The 18,438-nt window shown below is 47.3% G+C and overlaps 1 protein-coding gene and 1 long non-coding RNA gene across 2 annotated transcripts in view; one reads left to right on the top strand and one right to left on the bottom strand.

The window, feature by feature from the left end:
• The window catches only part of LOC135400375 (uncharacterized), a 199,634-nt gene that overhangs the window by 141,698 nt on the left and 39,498 nt on the right, over window positions 1-18,438 (bottom strand). The gene's annotated exons all lie outside the window — the stretch shown is intronic.
• Window positions 1-18,438, top strand: part of LOC135400371 (beta-1,4-N-acetylgalactosaminyltransferase bre-4-like) — a 367,240-nt gene that overhangs the window by 338,871 nt on the left and 9,931 nt on the right. The window contains exon 2 of the mRNA XM_064632217.1: window positions 11,906-12,147. Within this exon, the coding sequence (XP_064488287.1) occupies window positions 11,906-12,147 (242 nt within the window). The remainder of the gene's footprint in view (window positions 1-11,905; window positions 12,148-18,438) is intronic.

The following is an 18,438-nucleotide window of genomic DNA, read 5'->3' as shown; positions in this document are numbered from 1 at the left end:
CCTTTTTGCGTCAATTTGGATATGTGATAATTGCTTTTACTACCCTTTTACACCCTTTATCAGATGCTATGTTGACCTAGGTGGTAACTACAGACGTTACCACCTATTCACACTTCCCCCCCCCCCCCCCTTAGAGTGCAGGAGTACCCAGCAGCTCAGCCACCGCCATGAAAGCCGACGATATTTGAACAGAGACTATTCCTCTGAACATTCTTCTTCCGAAATTATAGTTTTCTTTCGTGCAACAGCACACTACAACCCTGAACGAAGTCACCGCGGCCTCCATGCGCAAGAGAAAAACACACACCAGAGGTTTGACATGGAACACTGCCCCTAGATCCAGCTGACTATCACAGAATCAAATTGGAGAACGCGTTGAAAATGCGCGCACGTTCTTTCAGCAATTTCCGAACAATGGCGGAAGATTAACAAAAGGGAGTTCTACAAGTGCGCTATACTCAGCTGGCTCCACGAAAGTGTCCGCGCCACCACCTCCGCGCGAAAGGAGGCGCGCAATCTATTGGATGTAACAACGGACGCAGCAATAGAACTGTGCTCCGCGGAAGAAAATATTTTCGTGGCATGCTGAATAGATACTACTACGCGAGGAGTAAACATTCTTTTCTTCAGTACTGCAAACATTGTTTGTTTTTTTTTCGCTGTATACACAAAAACGCGATTCAAGGCTTGGGCGCCGCCATGAGTGCTGCCACCCCGTGGTAGTCGCAGGAACTGCGCACGTGTGGACTGCGGTTTACCGAGTTCCTTCATTTTCCCGTGTGTTTTTTCGTTCGTTTTCGTGCCCGTTGTGTTCGTATCGTGCCCGTTCATTTTCTCCCGCTGGGGAACCGCTGGAGAAACGATATCACATCGGCCAGCACTCCTCACGTGAACAACTGTGCATTACGTACGCGGAAGCAAGCAATCTTTTTTCTTCCTTGAACTTTCGAACGTTCATACGCTACCCTGATGTTTACCGGATAACAATGTTACGTTATCGTCACTCATGCTCATTAAAGACGTCGGCCACCAGTATTCATCCCAATGTGAAGAGCAATTTTGGCAGTCCACTCCTGTTGTGTCTTCGCTGGGAACGAGGCTACGGAGCGCACGGGGACCAGTGGTTTGAGAGTAACGCGACAAGGTCTTCCGCGAAAACCAGGCGACGGTATATACGGCGCAATCGACCCTCTAAAACGAGATTGTCCTGGTCGAAACGGGACGTCTGGTCATCCTACCCATATCCTAAAGATATGATGACATAGGTGGCGTGTCATGTCCTTTTTCGGATATCACGTTATACAAAATGCTCGACTGCTTCGTTAGATGATATACAGTGCTTACAAATACGATTATCGTCTCAGCTTCACTGGTTTTCGATGACTCATTAATTTTTGTCGCAATAAGGAACAGTTTCATTTTTTTATCCTTCATCTTCACTCTCAGAAAAAGAAGGTGTAAAATGTGGAAACTCCACAAGTTACCACCTTATGCCTACGTCACGTCCTTGCTCAAAACCACAAGAGGTGTAACGGTCCTCGTTACAACCTTCATGGTAGGGTGACAAAATCTTGCAAAATCTGGTGACTGTGTACATTTACACAAATGCGCAGCCGCCTTCAGTGGCTCAGTCGTTGGCCTGTCCGCCCGCTGATCCCAGGATCGCGGGTTCAAACCCTGCCGAGTACGGTGGCAACTTGGAGATTTCGGCGCACGTTAAAAGAGCCCTCAGGTAGGCAAAATTAATCCATAGAGCCGACCACTGTGGCGTCGCCCGTCATCGCAGTTGTGTCGCGACGTAAAGCCCCGAATTATATTTATTATTATTATTACACCCTTCGATAAGTGGCATAGTTACCTGCTGCATGTGGAAATGTTACACCATTGCATGGGGTGTAACTTTACACCCTTTCGGGCACAACATCATATGTAGCAGTCCAGTTGCCCCCAAAAGGTGTAACTACTCTACCCTTTTTTTCTGAGAGTGTTCCTAACTGCAAAAAAATATCAGTAAATTACTGAGACTCCTCTGATAGTCTTCCCGGTTAAACTTGCAAAACCTGTAAACCATCCGAGTTCGCTGTGAGCCAGGATGGCCAACTATAGCACCATGCAACAGAGTTCTGTAGCACTGGGCCCAAGAGCCACAGAAAGAAGATTGCATCCTCTCAAAAGATAAACGGTATTGTTCACTGAAAAGTGGCCCACCTCTTTCAGGTCCCAAACATGTTGGGAACGCTAGGTTGAAGCATAGCCTCCAATATACTGCTATATCTCCAATATAGGAGGCTATAGTTGAAAAGAGTAAACAGAGGGAGATAACATGACATGGAAGGGAAAACGGAGGAGAGTTCATCCGCAGTACGCCACGTGGCGGTTGCTCCCATAACTAAGCACCTCTGTCGCGGATTCCTGGTCATGATTATTTTTTATTTGTTTTTATCTACTTATGTTTTCGGAATAGCAAGCCGACATCCCGTTTGGTTGACCTCTACTCCTCTTGACGTTTTTTCTCTGTTCTAATAAATATACCCCCGAGCGTAACTTTTGTTTTTATATGTACGATGTGAAGCAGTATGACGTAAAATGTGACCTCGTATCGCTGGCCAGTTATAACGCACAACACACGCAATTAAATTATGAATCATGATGTTACGGGGTGTTTCCCCACTTAGACTGCGGGACCCAACCCCTGCGCATTTGGGTTGATATCATTTAATGAGTAAGCATGACACGCCCGCGAAGGTATCAGGGCAAAGGTTTTGAGCTCACCCAGTAGGCCTGTGCACTCTTAGAAAAAAGGCTAGAGCAGTTACACCTTTTAGGAGGTAATACTTGTCGCATATGTTGTGCCTAAATGGTTGCAATGTTCTACCCTCTCCCTGGTTGAAGTCGGCACAACAGATTAGCGTAAATCCCCAAAAACAAATTTTAGTTGCAGTTATCTTCGTTGTGCACAATGTGCTGAATGTCCACTGCGCTGTCAATGCTGGGAAAGTAACACTCCTTGAAAGCGCATTGCTTCTGTGGCTGTAATAATAGCTCTTACACATATTTTTGTGATGCACCTGCAAAGAGGCGGTAACAGGCGAGGTTACCACCCTTCTACACCCTTTCGTCAGACCCTATGCTTACCTAGGTGGTATAACTATAGAAGTTACCACCGTTTCACGCCCCTTTTTTTCTGAGAGTGTGGCTGCTATAGGAAAGCTATAAGGTCGTGTTTTCCAAACTCTACTGCCCTGTGACCCGTCAAAAATATAAAATATAGCGTCTCGTCCCAGTAAAGTTTTAGTTTTTCGTTCGCTAAAGGTTTACAATGGTATATACGTACCCCGTTAATTTGAAATGAACGCACTGCAGAGTGCAGTGGATGTTTATGTTGTGCGGCATTAGAACGTACGGAGCTGCACTTAAATTGGTGCACGCTGTTTGCTGTCCCGGAAGAAGCCAAGCTGTGTTTCCTTGAGGAATGAGAGAATTGGTTCGCTTAAAGTAGCACAAAAGTCATTTTTAACACGCTGCTTTCTTTCTAGAAAACTGTTAAGCAAGCCAGTAAGATGCACCATGAGAAGTAATTCACACCACAGAGTCATCATTATCACAGAAACTGAATTTGAAGTACGTCGCAAAAAGCGACCGTGCGCAACGGCAGTGGAGAGCAGTACCAGTCTGTGCTATGCCCGTGGCTTCGCGCTGACACTACAGAGACCGCGCTCGCTGATTGGTTCAGATAAATGTTGTCTGCTACTCGTCTGTCGTCTGCTACTCGGCTGTTTGGGGCTCTGAAAAAGCCTTGCTCCTGGCTCGGTGCATGATTCGGCTGCTCCTTCTATCCTCAGTTCTTTAGGGGAACTGGCAAAACTGGTTTACGGCGCCAAAGGGACAGGCCGCTGACCCCCATTTACTAGCGAACCAGAACGCGCGGACTGTGTAACGTCATCGGTGACGTGGCATCATACCATCTCCTCCTCGTTACACCCGGAGTGGCGAGTTAAGAGTGAACGCACGGAGCTATGTTTATGTGAGTTGTTTTCTCTTTTTTATATAACAAATTGCACACATCAAAACCCTTCGTGCTATTCGGTAAATTGACACACGCACTTTCATCGGACCTCTTAATCTCAATTTTTTTTTTTTTTTTTTTTCGTATGGCCCCCTGTACTCCTTTAATAACGAGGGATGAAGGTCTCAACGTGACTGGCCTCCGTAGTGTTTCGAAAACGGACCCTGCGTTCCATATTTGGCGATACGAAGCTATATAGTAACATTTTGCGGTGGCCAACTGCTGTGTCAGAATAACGTGACTTGAGATATGCGTTGAGCGGGACGTGCTTGGTGTGTAGCTCCGGCAAAAGGGGATATGCGCTTGCAAGAATGAACTTCTTCATATGTATGAGAGAGGGATGAAAAACGAGGAAACGGTGAATTTCCCCAATATCCTTCACCTTTCTTCGCGCATAAAATATAACTTCTTTCGTCTGCGAGAAAAAGATGCATCTCTATTTGTTCCTTTGTTTTTTTCCTCTCTTCACCCTTTTCCACTGTACGTAATGATGCGTATCAAAGTACAGAAAAAGAAATGAGGCCTGCTTTGATATCAGCCGTCGAGAAGGTCCTTACACAAAGAATATGTTTGTTGTCACTCGCTATTTCGCGCGAACGCATGGAAATCTTAAGGAGTATGCTAGAAGGAAATCCTCCGAAACTGAGACATACGGGCGAGGGGAGCGCCATATATTGAATCAGCCAGCGTTGCTGTGGCTGCGCTCTGTTCCGCCGCTAAGCTTAGCGGATAGCATAACGTGTATACACAGCACGCTAATTATTAGCAAACAAGGCCTGAAAGATGAAACACGTCAACGGTACACACACCAAACGTCTATGTACATTACGCATAAAGGTTGTATGGGGAGTTGAGGAGGTATACGTACCGCTTGTAACAAAAGAATCCGGAAAGCATACATCAAACATAACGCAAGAAAGGTACGGTCACCACGTTCGCCCACACCACACGGTCACCGCCGCTGCCTCGGCCAGCCTTGGCTACGAGCCTGGATAAGAGCGGACAGTGACAAAATCCGTAGCCAACAGAAGCAGCGGAGCAAGTGTTGCCAACAGTTTTCGGAATTGCGCCGAAATACGCGACGTTCCCTCGGCTGATTCAATATGGCTGCCTCCGGGCGCATACATCCGCGACAGGGAAGAGCCCATTTCAAGTCATTTGCTCTCCTCCGATCCTCCTCCCCGCGTTTCCTTCTAGCCTATCTCCGTAGATTTCTATGTGCGCAGTGGAGTGTGTGCTTCTATGTGCGCATCCCAGCGAGCTTTGCCTTCCCAGCTTTTATTGCTTCGTTCAAAGCGAGTCACTACATAGTTCAACGTACACAGTGATAGGTCACTACACACGAGAAACACACTCACTATAAGCAAGCTTACGCGAACATGTCGTGACGTTGCCCACCTCTGTGAGGCGAGCCCTTTCAGCATCACCACCACCACCTTGCGCGAACATTTGGATTTTTCGAGCATCGAAGCGAATAACTTTTATATAATTCGAACTCTAAATCAAAGTCAATGTCTCTTTGAAACCCACTATATATCCAAATAGTTCCGACCCCCCTCGCGCAAACCCGAAACCGCGACGCGAGAACACGGCAAAGCGAGCGTTACATATCCCACGCGCAGATCCATCGAAACAAGACCCGCACCACTGGGTTCCTCACAGTCATCGGATTCCTTCTGGTCATTCATAAAAACAACGGTGGTAACGATGCCTTCATCCTTATTCGCGACGCAGGTGCTTTCAAGTTGGTCAATGTTGACATACGCTAGAATTGGCGACTGGATTCGTTCATGCCTGGCGAACATAGTATCCCCATTAGGGAACGCAGCTGTTCGAACCGAATTAGAGTCTGCCAGGCGACGGGACACAAGAGTTGAGGGGATGGGGCGCCGTGGTAAAGAGAACATTTACAAAAAGCACTCACACTTTTCTTCTTTTTTCTCTTTTTTTTTTTTTTTTTCAAGAGGGGAATCGAAGGTAACATTGGGTGAGCGAGTGGTTTCGCCTGTTCTATAAATAAGCACGCTAAATTCAGCAGCATAAAAGTTTCTCTGCACTCGTCTTCGCGCGAAAGTAGGTATACTGATGTATGTAACGGCTCGGATCCAATAATAGATTGTATTCGGAGGAAAACAGGAAACTCGTTCTTTACAAACGGTTTTGCCGGCGCGGCCATCTTTAATGTCACGTGTGCAGTGACGTATGCTCTGACGTGTGACCGTGACCTGTCCGGAATGCATGGCGTTCGCCCAGTACGCTTTCGTCTATGGAGCAATACATTGGATGGCACCCCTGTGGTGCAAGGTGCCGCCTACTCTCCCCCCCCCCACTTCCTGCTGTCCTCTCTCCATCTGTCAGTGTCTGTACAACGCTTATGGCCACAGTTGCTTCGCGGCGCTAACACGAAATCAAGGAGCCACGTACACGCTTTAAAAAATCCGCCTTGCCGTGGCTCCCCTAGCCAGCCATCATCCCCATATGGCATCGCTCTTTCACCTGAGTTGTCGAAAATAGGTGGCGTATAGAATGTCTTTTTGTGGGCCTTGTCCAGTTATGTTAATTGTCACGAAGAGGCGTACACCATGCTGTTTCCATAGTTAGGTAGTGAAAACGGTGTCATTCTGTGCAGTACGTGCCCTTCAGTGTACCTATTACGTTTTACGCTTAAAGGGACAATAAAATGCAAAAACAAGTTCACTTCAAATTATATTACACGCAATGTCAATTCCGCTCTTGTTGTTATAATTGAAAACTCTGATTCAGTTCAAATTGATTCAGTTACGAAGTTACAATCAGAATTATACCAGACTTTTTCTTGTGTCGGCACTAAGCAGTGAACGTCGCTCAGTTCGTGCATCGGGCATACATCGGGTTGTTTTAGTCCATGCTGCGCGTGCACGCGTGTGCCACGCCATGGAGTAGTTCCGGCGAAAAACATAGTGCGAGTTACGACGAAGCGGACTGGTGTCGCTTAACGAAGGACGTGAAGATAAAATGCTGTTGTCAGTGGAACGGTTGTGATAGCTGTTGTGGGCTACAATTCAGTAGATCAGTATTCAAACATGCAGCAATGCGTATCATGCCGCGCATGCACGGAACACCGCAGCCGGTCCCGTTCAAAATCCAGATGCACACGATAAGCATGCGCGCGCTTCTCCTGCAGCTCATTTGATGCCGCCAATTTTTACTTCCCGAGGATACCCGGGTTCGAATCCCAGTACCAGCTCCCGTGGCTCAGTGGTTAGCGTGCTGGCCATGTCACGTCGAGACTGGGAGGTACCCGGGTTCGAATCCCGGTGCCGGCTGTGCTGTCTGGGGTTTTTCCTGGGTTTTCCTCAGACGCTTTCAGACATATGTCGGCACAGTTCCCTTAGAAGTCGGCCCAGGACGCACATTCCCCCAGTGCGTGAGTCGTGACGTTGCCCACATACGTGAGGCCGACAACGGCAAGCCCTATCACCACCACCACCACTTCGAATCCCAGTGCCGACTGTACTGTCTGGCGTTTTATCCTGTGTTTTCTTTAGACGCTTTCAGACATATGTCGGTACCGTTCCCTTAGAAGTCGGCCCAGGACGCACATTCCACCTTTGTGAGGCCGACAACGGCGAGCCTTTTCACCAACACCACCGCCAAAGACGGCTCTGTTTTCATTGTGTTTTTCTTCCAAACGGTAGCGCTGTGTGAGCTAATTTTGCTTGCACCATAATAATTAAACCACGGACTTTCGTTTGAGAACAAGTTCTTCTTGCATTTTAATGCCCATTTAAGAGTGTAGTGACATAGCAGGTACAGCTCGCGTCAAAGTTAACTTGAACACCGCTCCAGCCTGCGAAGCGGAAAGAGAGTCACAAGAGCAGCGCCTAGCAGAGAACAACGCCTTCATAACGATGGTCACCCCTCTAACTGCAACGAGATGATCCAAATACCGTCCGCCGTTATTTCTTCTAGGCACCAGCAGAGACCGCTGGCCGTAACGGCGTTCAAGTTAACTCCGATGAGAGCTGTACATCAAACATAACAAGGTCGTACCAGTATCCTCTTGTCGTGCGTGGTTTAAGATACAAGGATGCACTACTACCTTAAAGAGGCGGTCGCATCCGTTCCAGTCGATTTCGAAACTATAGTGTCAATAATAGACCTCTCCCTGTTTGTAAATAAATGACGTCATAGTGTTCGACAGCGCCACCAATTTGGTAGAGTTGAATTACTCTCGAAGCTGGGTGCGAACAAGGTCGCGCACGAAAGCCACTGTTTTGAGGGGATTACGATGGTCCCTGAAAAGGGCGCGACCTTCGGTCCTACTTTTCTTTCAATAGGAGGCAGGGAACAAGTGTCCATTCGTGGAACCCAGCCCTCCCCTTCCGATTTGTTTCGGTTTCAGTCCGTCTACCAACGTCATGATATCGTTCCTCTGCAGAGGTCTATTCCTCGCGGACCACTGACCACGGTATCGAAAATACCACGCGAAATACTGGTGTAGTTTCACTGTTATTCGACGGAATACACGACGAGAACAGACGACTTGAGGGCATGCCGGAATTCCCTCTCTGGAAAAACGAGAAAACGTCATTCTGTAACCGGCCAATGATGGCACGCCGTTGAGAAAAAGAATGCCGCGACCGTGCGGGCGTCTCATAACGTTACGGGGCTTCTGGACGGCGCTTTTCTTCCTCTGCGCGCCGCCCTCTCACTCCTTCGTTTACGGAGTGACGTCATGCCGCTGGAGCTTCTGTAGCCGCGGAGGCAGAGCTCATCTTTAAAAACCGTTTAGTTAATACCTAAGCACTTTTGGTACGAAAAAATTAGCCAGGTAGACTGTTGGCCGATGCCTAACACAGTGGTATCGGTTTCATAGATGGGTTTCCCGATGCGACCGTCCCTTTAAAATACGACGGAAACGAAAATAAGCTGGATAGCTGTTTCCCTCATATCACGGTGCGTACCAAAACAATGAGGAATTCGACTGAGATTTACGTATATTCGTTGAAATACTGCCAAAATCGCAATATAAATGTCTGCCGGGGAGCGCTGTGAGCCCCTGGTGAGCGTCGCCGCGCCGCCGTAGCAGACCACGGGAGAGACCACTAGGGGTGAACAAGGTCGCGACCGAAAGCCAAGTCTTGAGGGGATTACCATGATGACGTTTCTCGGGCAGAGGTCTATTTTCACAGAAACGAGGGAAGGCACAAATCTTCACTTCCACGTGGCGACTCGGCGTACGTCTGCGGGGGGGGGGGGGGGGGGGACGAAAAAGAAACATAGGTACGAACCCATCTCTCATAGGAGATGTCGCCTTCAGACATCCACGAGATCTCCGAATCGAACGTTTAGAGGCGTTGTTCGAAATTCTCCGTGTTTATCCCGTTCACCTGGCAGCCGCCCATGGTGCACGAGGAACATTTGACGTCACGCGCTCCTCAGATTATTCTCCTGCAATGCTTTGCGACAGCGGGCTCGTTCCATGGGTGATCGTATCGGGCGTGCTGCCCAGCGAGCTCGTAATCGTCAATAATATGCCCATCCGTAACACCCATACTCACAAAATACTAGTAGCACCATAATTCTGCGTAAGATCTCCACCTTGATGAAGGAACGAATAACCGAGAGGCACGGGACACGCAGACAAACATCAGTTAATCTGCGCCCCCTCCCTTTTGTCCAAGATTTACACCTTGTTGTACCTCGTTCGGACCTTTTCTTGCAATTGACAAATTTCGCTTCCGTTGTCGTTTAGGACATCATTCGCACGTTGTGCACAGATTTAATCTATGATTCCCTCTTATTGGAAATTGTAGACTCAGCAATTACAATGCGAAGCTGCACTCCTTTATCCGCTCTCGGAGGTTGTGGGTGAACGCTCGCTGCTGCAGGCTTTTGTTATGTTAAGAACTCTATGTTGAATATTCAACAAGTACCGGGAGGATACAGTCGAAAAAGAAGTCTTCTTTAGGTGGTTCCCATTATGTTCGGATCGCGCGCGCGGGGAGGTGAGCTGAGAAGGTATATATTCTCAAATGAAAGTCCGGGTTGATCCTGCACCACTCTCATGCCCAAGAACAAACAAAATATAAAGCAGGCTCCATCTGTTCATCTCCCCATAGATCCCGTGTATTAAGAATCTAAAAGCGTGTGCAACAGATTCCTCTCACCCCCGCTCTGCATTCGTTCGCTAGGAGCACTTTGGCTGTGGCACGGCAAAGCCTTTAATGCAACTTCTTTGGGTGAATATTAGGATCTTCGAGGTTCCATTTAGGTTCCAAACTTTCAACATGTAAATTCGAAGAGAAATCGGGAAAAACAAAGCGGACTCCTTTTAGTGACACTTGTTCAGTTACGTTAAATTGTCTGCGCTGCGGCCTGCTCTTCCTTTTTAGGGCGAGGGCAGCAACATTTTGCGACGTGGGCAAGCATTGCGTCTTGTCCCATCCTATACAGTTGGCAATACAAACTATGTCACAGAAGGTCGTACGCCTCGCTCTCTCCTTAAGTCAGAAGCGACAGCTGCGTCATTCGGCGCAATAATTTGCACAGAGCGTGTTATACGGTGAAGCTTTGTCTTTGTTTCGTTTTTTTTTATTCTTTGTAACCGCCGCGAAGCAACTGTGACTATGAGCAGTGTACAGACGTTGACAGAGGACAGCAGGAAGGATTGGAGGACAGAGGGGTTCGTACGCGTCCTGGGCCGACTTCTTGGGGAACTGTGATGACATCAGACAGCATAGCTGGTGGTAGAATGCGAACCCACCACCTCTCGATCTTCAGCACGGCCTTGACTACCACCAAGGAGTGGATGCTTTTAGGTGCTTTTATCCACTCAGCCACACCGCTAGTTTTCGGTTGTTTTGTTTTCTTACTGTTGAGTAAAGAGAGGGGAGAGGGTGACACGTAAAAAACTAGTTATACAGAAATGTTGCTCACTAAAAGTAAGGACTGCACTCGACGGGTTGTTATCTATTGGCAAATAAGCCAGGTCCTACATTCTTAAAACAAAGCTTCACCGCATTGCACGCTGAAAGCCAACCATTGTACACAGTGATACTTCTATCACTCTTCATTTGTTGAAAGAGTGGGGCGTGCGCCTTTTTTGCGACAATTGACATTTCTGCGTGAGTGTCACAAAAAGGCGTACGCCTCCCGTTTTCAAAAAATCAGAGGAAATAACGATGTCATTCGGGTTGATGGTTGGCTAGGAGCATGCGATGTGGTTAATTTCATTTTTAAGAGTGTACCAACACGAGAGCTGGGGGTGTCCAGCTGGTGCGATACGACAAAATGCGCCGCATCATTCATATGATATGAGACGGTTAATCCAGCCACAAGGTAGTTCATACTGCGCAACTGATTAGAATTCACGCTATTCAGAATATTTTATTAACGTGGTTATCTAAGTACACAAGTAACTGCTCAGATTCACTTTGCTTTTAACTAACACAATAACAACATAGATGTTCTGCGTGCAAACTATGGTTACAAGAATGTCAAACTGCAAAAAATAGGTACACATATCAGGCAAAATTCGACTGAGAAATTTGGTTGTGATTACTATTTATTAAATATGTACAACCTACAATCAATGATGATCAATGATGTACAATCAAAAATGAGATCCTTCGAATAGGTTCAATCATTCCTGCTGCTACTGGGCTGAACCGTGAACCCGAGCAGCCCAGAATAAAGACTTCGACTTCTGTACCTTCTGGCATTCCACTTCAGTCTAGCTAATACTGCGATACACTGAATACTCGCCACGTGTTTTGAAATATTGCCATCGTAGCCTTCTGTTGAATATCCTGTGTTCCCGACTGACACCTGGTTCTCTCTCCTTTCCATGTCTAGTGGGACGCATCCAAGTGGACCTAGATCTGCATCCGTCCGCTCGGCTAAAAGGTGTACCTTCCAGGGGTCCAGGACGGGGAAGTGCCCCCTTGTGGTCCCCTCCACACTGCACAGCGCGCCATCGAGTGGCCGTCGTGGTGCCTTACCGAGACCGTCGACCTCATCTTCTCATCTTGCTCAACTACCTGCATCCTATACTCCAGCGACAACTCCTCAATTACCGCATTTACGTCGTTGAACAGGTAAAGGCACGACGTGTTTTTTAGAGTGAAATTAATTACAGAAACCATACTTGAAAATTATTGTTGCAAAACGATACTTTTGTTATCAAGAAAATACTAATACAGATAGTGTGCCTGCACGGCTTCCAATTCTCCGGGAGAGGGTTTATCTGTCTGCAAAGACCCGGGAATCATTTCAGGGTGTTCCCACAAAATTGTGTCCCTGTTCGGGTAGCTCAATAACCATTGACGTCACGAGAATTCCTGGATTCCCCAAATGACACGCGAAATGTGATGGGTACTGTTAAGCAGCAGATATAATTTTTTTTTTTATTGCTGGTTCAATTGACAGCTTGGGTGCTCAGTATGCAAACGCCACAAATTTCGTTCAAATCCACATCATAGTGTTTTAGAAAATTCAGATTTAATATTACGGGAAACCCTGTGTGTAGGCCCCAACACGAACTCCGCGGTTCCCGCCATAGAGGGCGGCGAACATAAACATCTCAATAACAATGGGAGCGTACAGCGACATCTGTAGACCGCTACCATCGCCGTGCCGGCTCGCCGGACGTGGTGCATTTTTGCGTAGGTGACTCTCATGGTGATTCTGCTGACAGTTATGTTACAGATTTCCACGACGTAGCAATGTTCCTGCATTTTGAGGGGATATATATCAGTAACTATCTCGCTTGAACGAACTTTCGAAAGAAAGTGCAAGAAGCCGGCTACTTAGCCCATGACTTAGCCGACAGAGGGTTGGGGGCATGTAACACTGTTGCTCGACGAATGGGCGACTGTTTCCCACCAGGCGTCGTCTCGCGTCTTTTCTCCGCAATTTCAGTCGGGATTTTAAAAAAAATGTTTCGAATTTTCTGTCGCGCACAAAATTTGCAGTGTGGGTTTCTTTCGGAATAAGCTTTCAGATGCCGCTGCCAATACTAGCAGCTCGATAGTTTTCTTACTATCGATAGTTTTGCATCAGTATCGTCTGGACGGCGCCTTTCCTCCTCTGTGTTCCACTCCTCCGCTTAATAGTCACGAATTAGTCCGAATTAGTCCGAGTCCCGAATTATGAAGCTAATGTGATATCCACTTGGAGATGCCTTCAAAGAAGAAAACACCAAAAAATATTCGCAAAATTTGTTCATGTTCTTTCATAAAACATCAAAAACATCGAATTCGAAACCAACTGGCAGCTTCCGGTTGAAACGGCCCTTCCCTGCTTCGACTCTTCCGGTGACGTAATTGGCATTGCCGGCGAGATTCCCAATCGCTCAGCTGGTGTCGTCGCAGGGCTGGTTGCCATCCGATACCACTGAAAGCATGAACGCAGATGTTTCTACCGACTGTTCGGCAGCAGATTATGAGTCGGAAGACTGCGTTATTGTGACTGACAGCCTGCCATCATAATAGACTCCAGTGACGTGGGCCACACAGTGTTGCCTGAATTCAGTCGGGAGCGCGCAGCCGGCAGCAAAATCCAATTGAAATCATTTTCTAATATTTCCGACTGTTTTAAAACGAAATATTTTGGTTACATGTATTTCTGGCACTCACCATTCCGATCATACCAACAATTCAACCGCGTTTTTTGTCCGAACACCACCCTCAAGGACTCGAAGGAATTATTTTTCCATTTCTTGCAGAAAATGAAATGAAGGATTCGTAAATCGGAACGCTATAGTTCTCTTGTTTCTCAAAGAAAAACGCCATCACAGGACAAGACACATCCCTCGTAAAATCGTCCTCGCAATGCACCAGATGTCACCCCTAAAGTCGCACTGCGTGCGTTAACTTTGAAGCTCCTGAGGGCCCACCCGCTAAGTTGATGCTCCTGGACCGCAGGCTGTTGTCTTCGGGCATTAGCCGAAACGAAAAGTCTGCTGTCCAGTCATGGGAAAGCTACCTGAGGATGGTATACAGTATAGGCATCCATATCACCCACCAATATTGGGCCAAAGATTTTAGAACCGACACAGGAGAATATTTATATCCGCACCCGGATAGGATCGTTTATATGACGTATACTTCCACAGACCAACGTGCCTGATCCCTAGACATTACCGTGCATTCGGTTCGTTTATCTCTTTTACGCACGCTTTCGCACTATACTTCGTTCGCGATATCGTAGCATCTCCGCGTCTTTCATAAAAGCAAAATAAAAACGCGCAAAACGGCCACGCACCATGTAAGCCTTGCCCCTCAAAAAAGACCGAAAGTACGCATCCGGGTCATCGTAAAGAGTCCAGCTCACAAGATGAACTTTTCGTTATGAACAAAAAAAGAAAAAAAGGTGAACATATTCCGAAGCCACGAGGTATATTTCACGGTTTCACGTCGGACACCCGATGCCCAAAACCCATCTGCAGGGAGTCTGAGGCTATTCTAGCGTATGGAAAGGTCACGGGATACCGACAGCCTCATTTCGCATCGGAAATTGCCGTCATTTGCGAGGTGTCTCACCGAGCTTCCTTTCTCATCAGTCAAGTCGGCAGCTATATAGAAGTGGTGGCAACCAGAGAAGGCAAGAAGGTTTCTTGCGTTTGCGTCCAGAGAGCTCGGCTTTCGTTTTTAACACATTTGCGTGACCAGCGGTGTGGACGGGTCGAGTGCGAGGTCTGTGGGCCACGAACAATGGAAGCTGCCGTTTTCCCGTGGAGTCGCTTCCTGTTCGTCGTCCTGGAAGCAGTCATCTCATGTGGTCCAGTGTTACTAACATGGAAGATTTTAACGCCCGCGCTTTATAAAAACAGAACTTGACCACATAACACGAAAACCGCAGGAGTGGGACATATCCGGCGTTCGTAATGATATCGCTCTGTCTCCTGATTTGATGAGATCGAAGGTGCGTACGCCATATTCGTAATTCTTTGTGTGGATGATGATGACTATGAGTACAACACCGCGTTGCCATCGTCTGCATCGGTCGAGAGAGTCTTCAGCATGGCTAAAGACACGTTCCCTCATAAGAGGGGCAGCCTAACGACGGTCACTTCGAAAGTCAGTTGCTTCTACGCCGCAACACGACCTTTTCGCAAAAAGAGAGAGTGACAACCATTGTGACGCACAGAATAAAGTATATCTTGTTGTTACAACATAGTGTTGTTTGACAATTAATTTCCACATCCTCAATAGCGTTACGATTAAGTTCGCAGTAATGACTCTGTAATGTCATTACTTTTTCGTAGTAATTATGACGTAATTTCATTACATTTCAATTGCAGTAATGAGTAATGTAATTTAATTAAATTCTAACTGGAGTAATGAGTAATGTAATTTAATTACATTTTAGAAGTAATTTACCCAGGTATGTATCGAATACGTGTAACACCGCTGTTGAGGACCTCCGGAAGAAATGGAAATGGTGCACAAAAGCAGCACTACGGCACATCAGACATTGGGAATGCCTTACTTCAATTCTTATTAGACGTCCAGCGAAAAGTTTTTAGTGAGATCGTAGGAGCAGCTGGTACCACGGTACACCACGCACCACACACCAGCAGTAAACCACGGTTCGAACTAGTGAAGCCGGACCCGTTCGACGGGACGACATCTAGCCCTGAAGCGTGAATAACGTTCTACGAATACGCGTGCGAAAAGAACCACTGGGTGAAAGATGACGACAAAATAAAGAACATGTGTCTTCTTCTCACCGGAGCTGCAAAAAAAAAAAAAAGAAAAAAAGTCGTATGAGCTACGAATCACTCAATCTCAAGAATCCTGGCAAACCTGGAGGACGAACTTTCTCCGATCATTTCGTGAAAACCCAGTTGAAAGCTAGGACAAAGCTATCTTTTTCAAGTACAAGGGAGGTCCAGTCATGGAGTACTTTTATTAAAAGAGGAGGCTGCTGGGGGCACATTGCTGAACGCATGAAGCCAGAGTCGTCCGTCATCTCTGATGGTGCATGGCCTTCCGAAAGAGCTTCAAAAACAAGTCCAACAGGGGCCAACAGCTGTTGAAAGTCTCCTAGACGTGTTTCAGAACGTGTCAGTTGACCAGCGCAAGTGGTATAGTCGACATTGGGCACTGCCAACTCCTACGGAATAAAGACGCGTAAGATGGAAGAACGGACGTCACAACGAAGACCTGGTGTCACTGCAACACAGCTCTCCTTTCCGAAACGTAACACAGTGAACGTTGTAACCGGCCGCCCTCCTACCTGCGATGAAGAGTCAATAGCAGACGGTAACACTTTAAACTAATAAACGACAGTCCTCAGTCGGGTGGACACGACGGCTTTAATAGGATATATTCCAAGCTCACCGAAAGGTTTACCAGGCCCGGAATGAAGAAAGACGTTGAAAACTACATTAGGTCGTGCCACATATGCCAAACACAGAAAGCCAAGTACAGGCCGAAACCAGACACGATGATTTTGCCACCTCGTTCCTCAGTTCCCTTCGAAGTGGTGCACCTTGGCTTCGCAGAACTGAAGAAGAAAGCCGAAGGGCTGCGGAGAACTCAATATTTCCTCGTATCCATTGACGAGTGCACTGGAGTGGTAGCAACAATATCTGGAAAGGAGGACTCCAACTCTATCATCGCTTTCATGAGCCAAGAGTCAGTGACAACATAAGTCATACACTTGACCCCGCATCCACACAAGAATCGCCCCGCGCGCGCGAGTGTAGTGCGGCGTGGCCAAGTGGGGACTGGGGAGAGAGAGAGATCTGGACACCGCCGGCACTACATCAAGAAGTGGGGGCGTCGTGCAAAGGCTGGTAGCCAATCGCAGGAGCCGTCCACGGATGAGTGGGCGGTCCCAATTGTAGGACTTAAATTGTCACTGTCTATAAAATGTTTGAAGGAACAAAAGTTGTGGTTTCCGACAACGCTGCTACTTTTAAGAGCAACGTTCCCAGGTGAAAAAATAAAGTGGAATCCCAAGTGGGATATAGTGGAACCACTTGAACAACAAAGTGGGTCAAAGTGGAACCACTTTGTCAGCAAAGTGGTTTAAGGTGAAACCACTTGGTCAGCAAAGTGGTTTGAAATGGAACCATTATCTTGCCAAAGTGGAGGTCAGAGTGGGTTAGTCAGAGCCGTTGTGGGCTAAACTGGAACCACTTGGTCGGCAAAGTGGTTCGAAATAGAACCATTTTCTGGCTAAATTGTGTTCACTCTGAAGTCAAAGTGGGTTTGGCCAGAGCCTAATGGGTTAAACTGGAACCACTTTGAAAGTCAGAGTGGGTTAGACAGGATCCGCTTGGGGTATCACATCAGGAACACTAAACACGAAAGGAAAGGCAATCCAATCCAATCCATGTCTGCGTATCATTTGAATGATTTCGAAGTTGCGTCGGTTGGATAGAGCAATACAATGTAGCTACTGAAACTGCCCAGCATTGTATTCCAAGTTCAGCGTGCTTCAGGCGCATATAGGAAGTGAAACTCTATGCCTCGCCTCGCGACGAAATCAACGAAACCGCAATTGCCGCTGATATCACCCCATTGCAAGAACAACGGAGAATGTGATTTCTGCGTCGTGAGCTCCTTCTGCTAATTTCAGTCTCAATTTTGTTGACTTCGCATCTTGGAAGGGTAAGCCAGTGGACCAACTTACAGTTCGAACATGACTAATATGTGACTGAACTTTTCCTTGAACATTTTAGATTTGGCTTTCTTGGTTCTTTTTTTATTTTTGGCTCGAAGAAGGGAGTTCCTGTGACATCGGCAAGCCGAATGCAACGTTGGGCGTTGATTCTCATGAATTACACGTTTGATATAGAGTACGTACCGACGGCCAAGTTTGGAAACGCAGACGGTCTCTCCAGACTTCCGGAAGACCCAGACAAGTTTTTCGACACAGATATGGAGAAGGGCGTGTTTGACGTCTTTCTCACAGAAGTGAACGCTGTCCTGGATCCTACTGTTTCCACCTTGCCCATCACGGTAGAAGATATTGCTGAGGCTACCCGTCAAAACTCTTTGCTGGCCAGGGTGGCCGAAGCCGTTAGCGAGGGCTGGCCAACAAACGTCGACGCAGACGTCAAGCCATACCATGTACGCCGCACGGAGTTAACATTGCACAAAGGGTGCCTGCTTTGGGGACTCCGAACAGTGATTCCGCCAATGTTCCGGAATTCTCTTTTGAGCATCCTGCATGAGGGGCATGTAGGTCAGACGAAAATGAAGATGCTAGCCAGGTCTTATCTCTGGTGGCCCGGCCTAGATCGGGACATTGAAGAGCAAGTGAAGTCCTGTGGACCATGTGCTGCTGTTGCGGCACAGGACGTCCCGGTTCCGCTTCATCAATGGGAACCTGCCGAAAAGCCTTGGACGCGTCTGCATGCCGATTTTGCAGAT

This window comes from Ornithodoros turicata, chromosome 7 (assembly GCF_037126465.1).
Source record: "Ornithodoros turicata isolate Travis chromosome 7, ASM3712646v1, whole genome shotgun sequence".
NCBI lineage: Eukaryota > Metazoa > Arthropoda > Arachnida > Ixodida > Argasidae > Ornithodoros > Ornithodoros turicata.
This window is presented reverse-complemented; position numbering and strand designations above follow the sequence as displayed.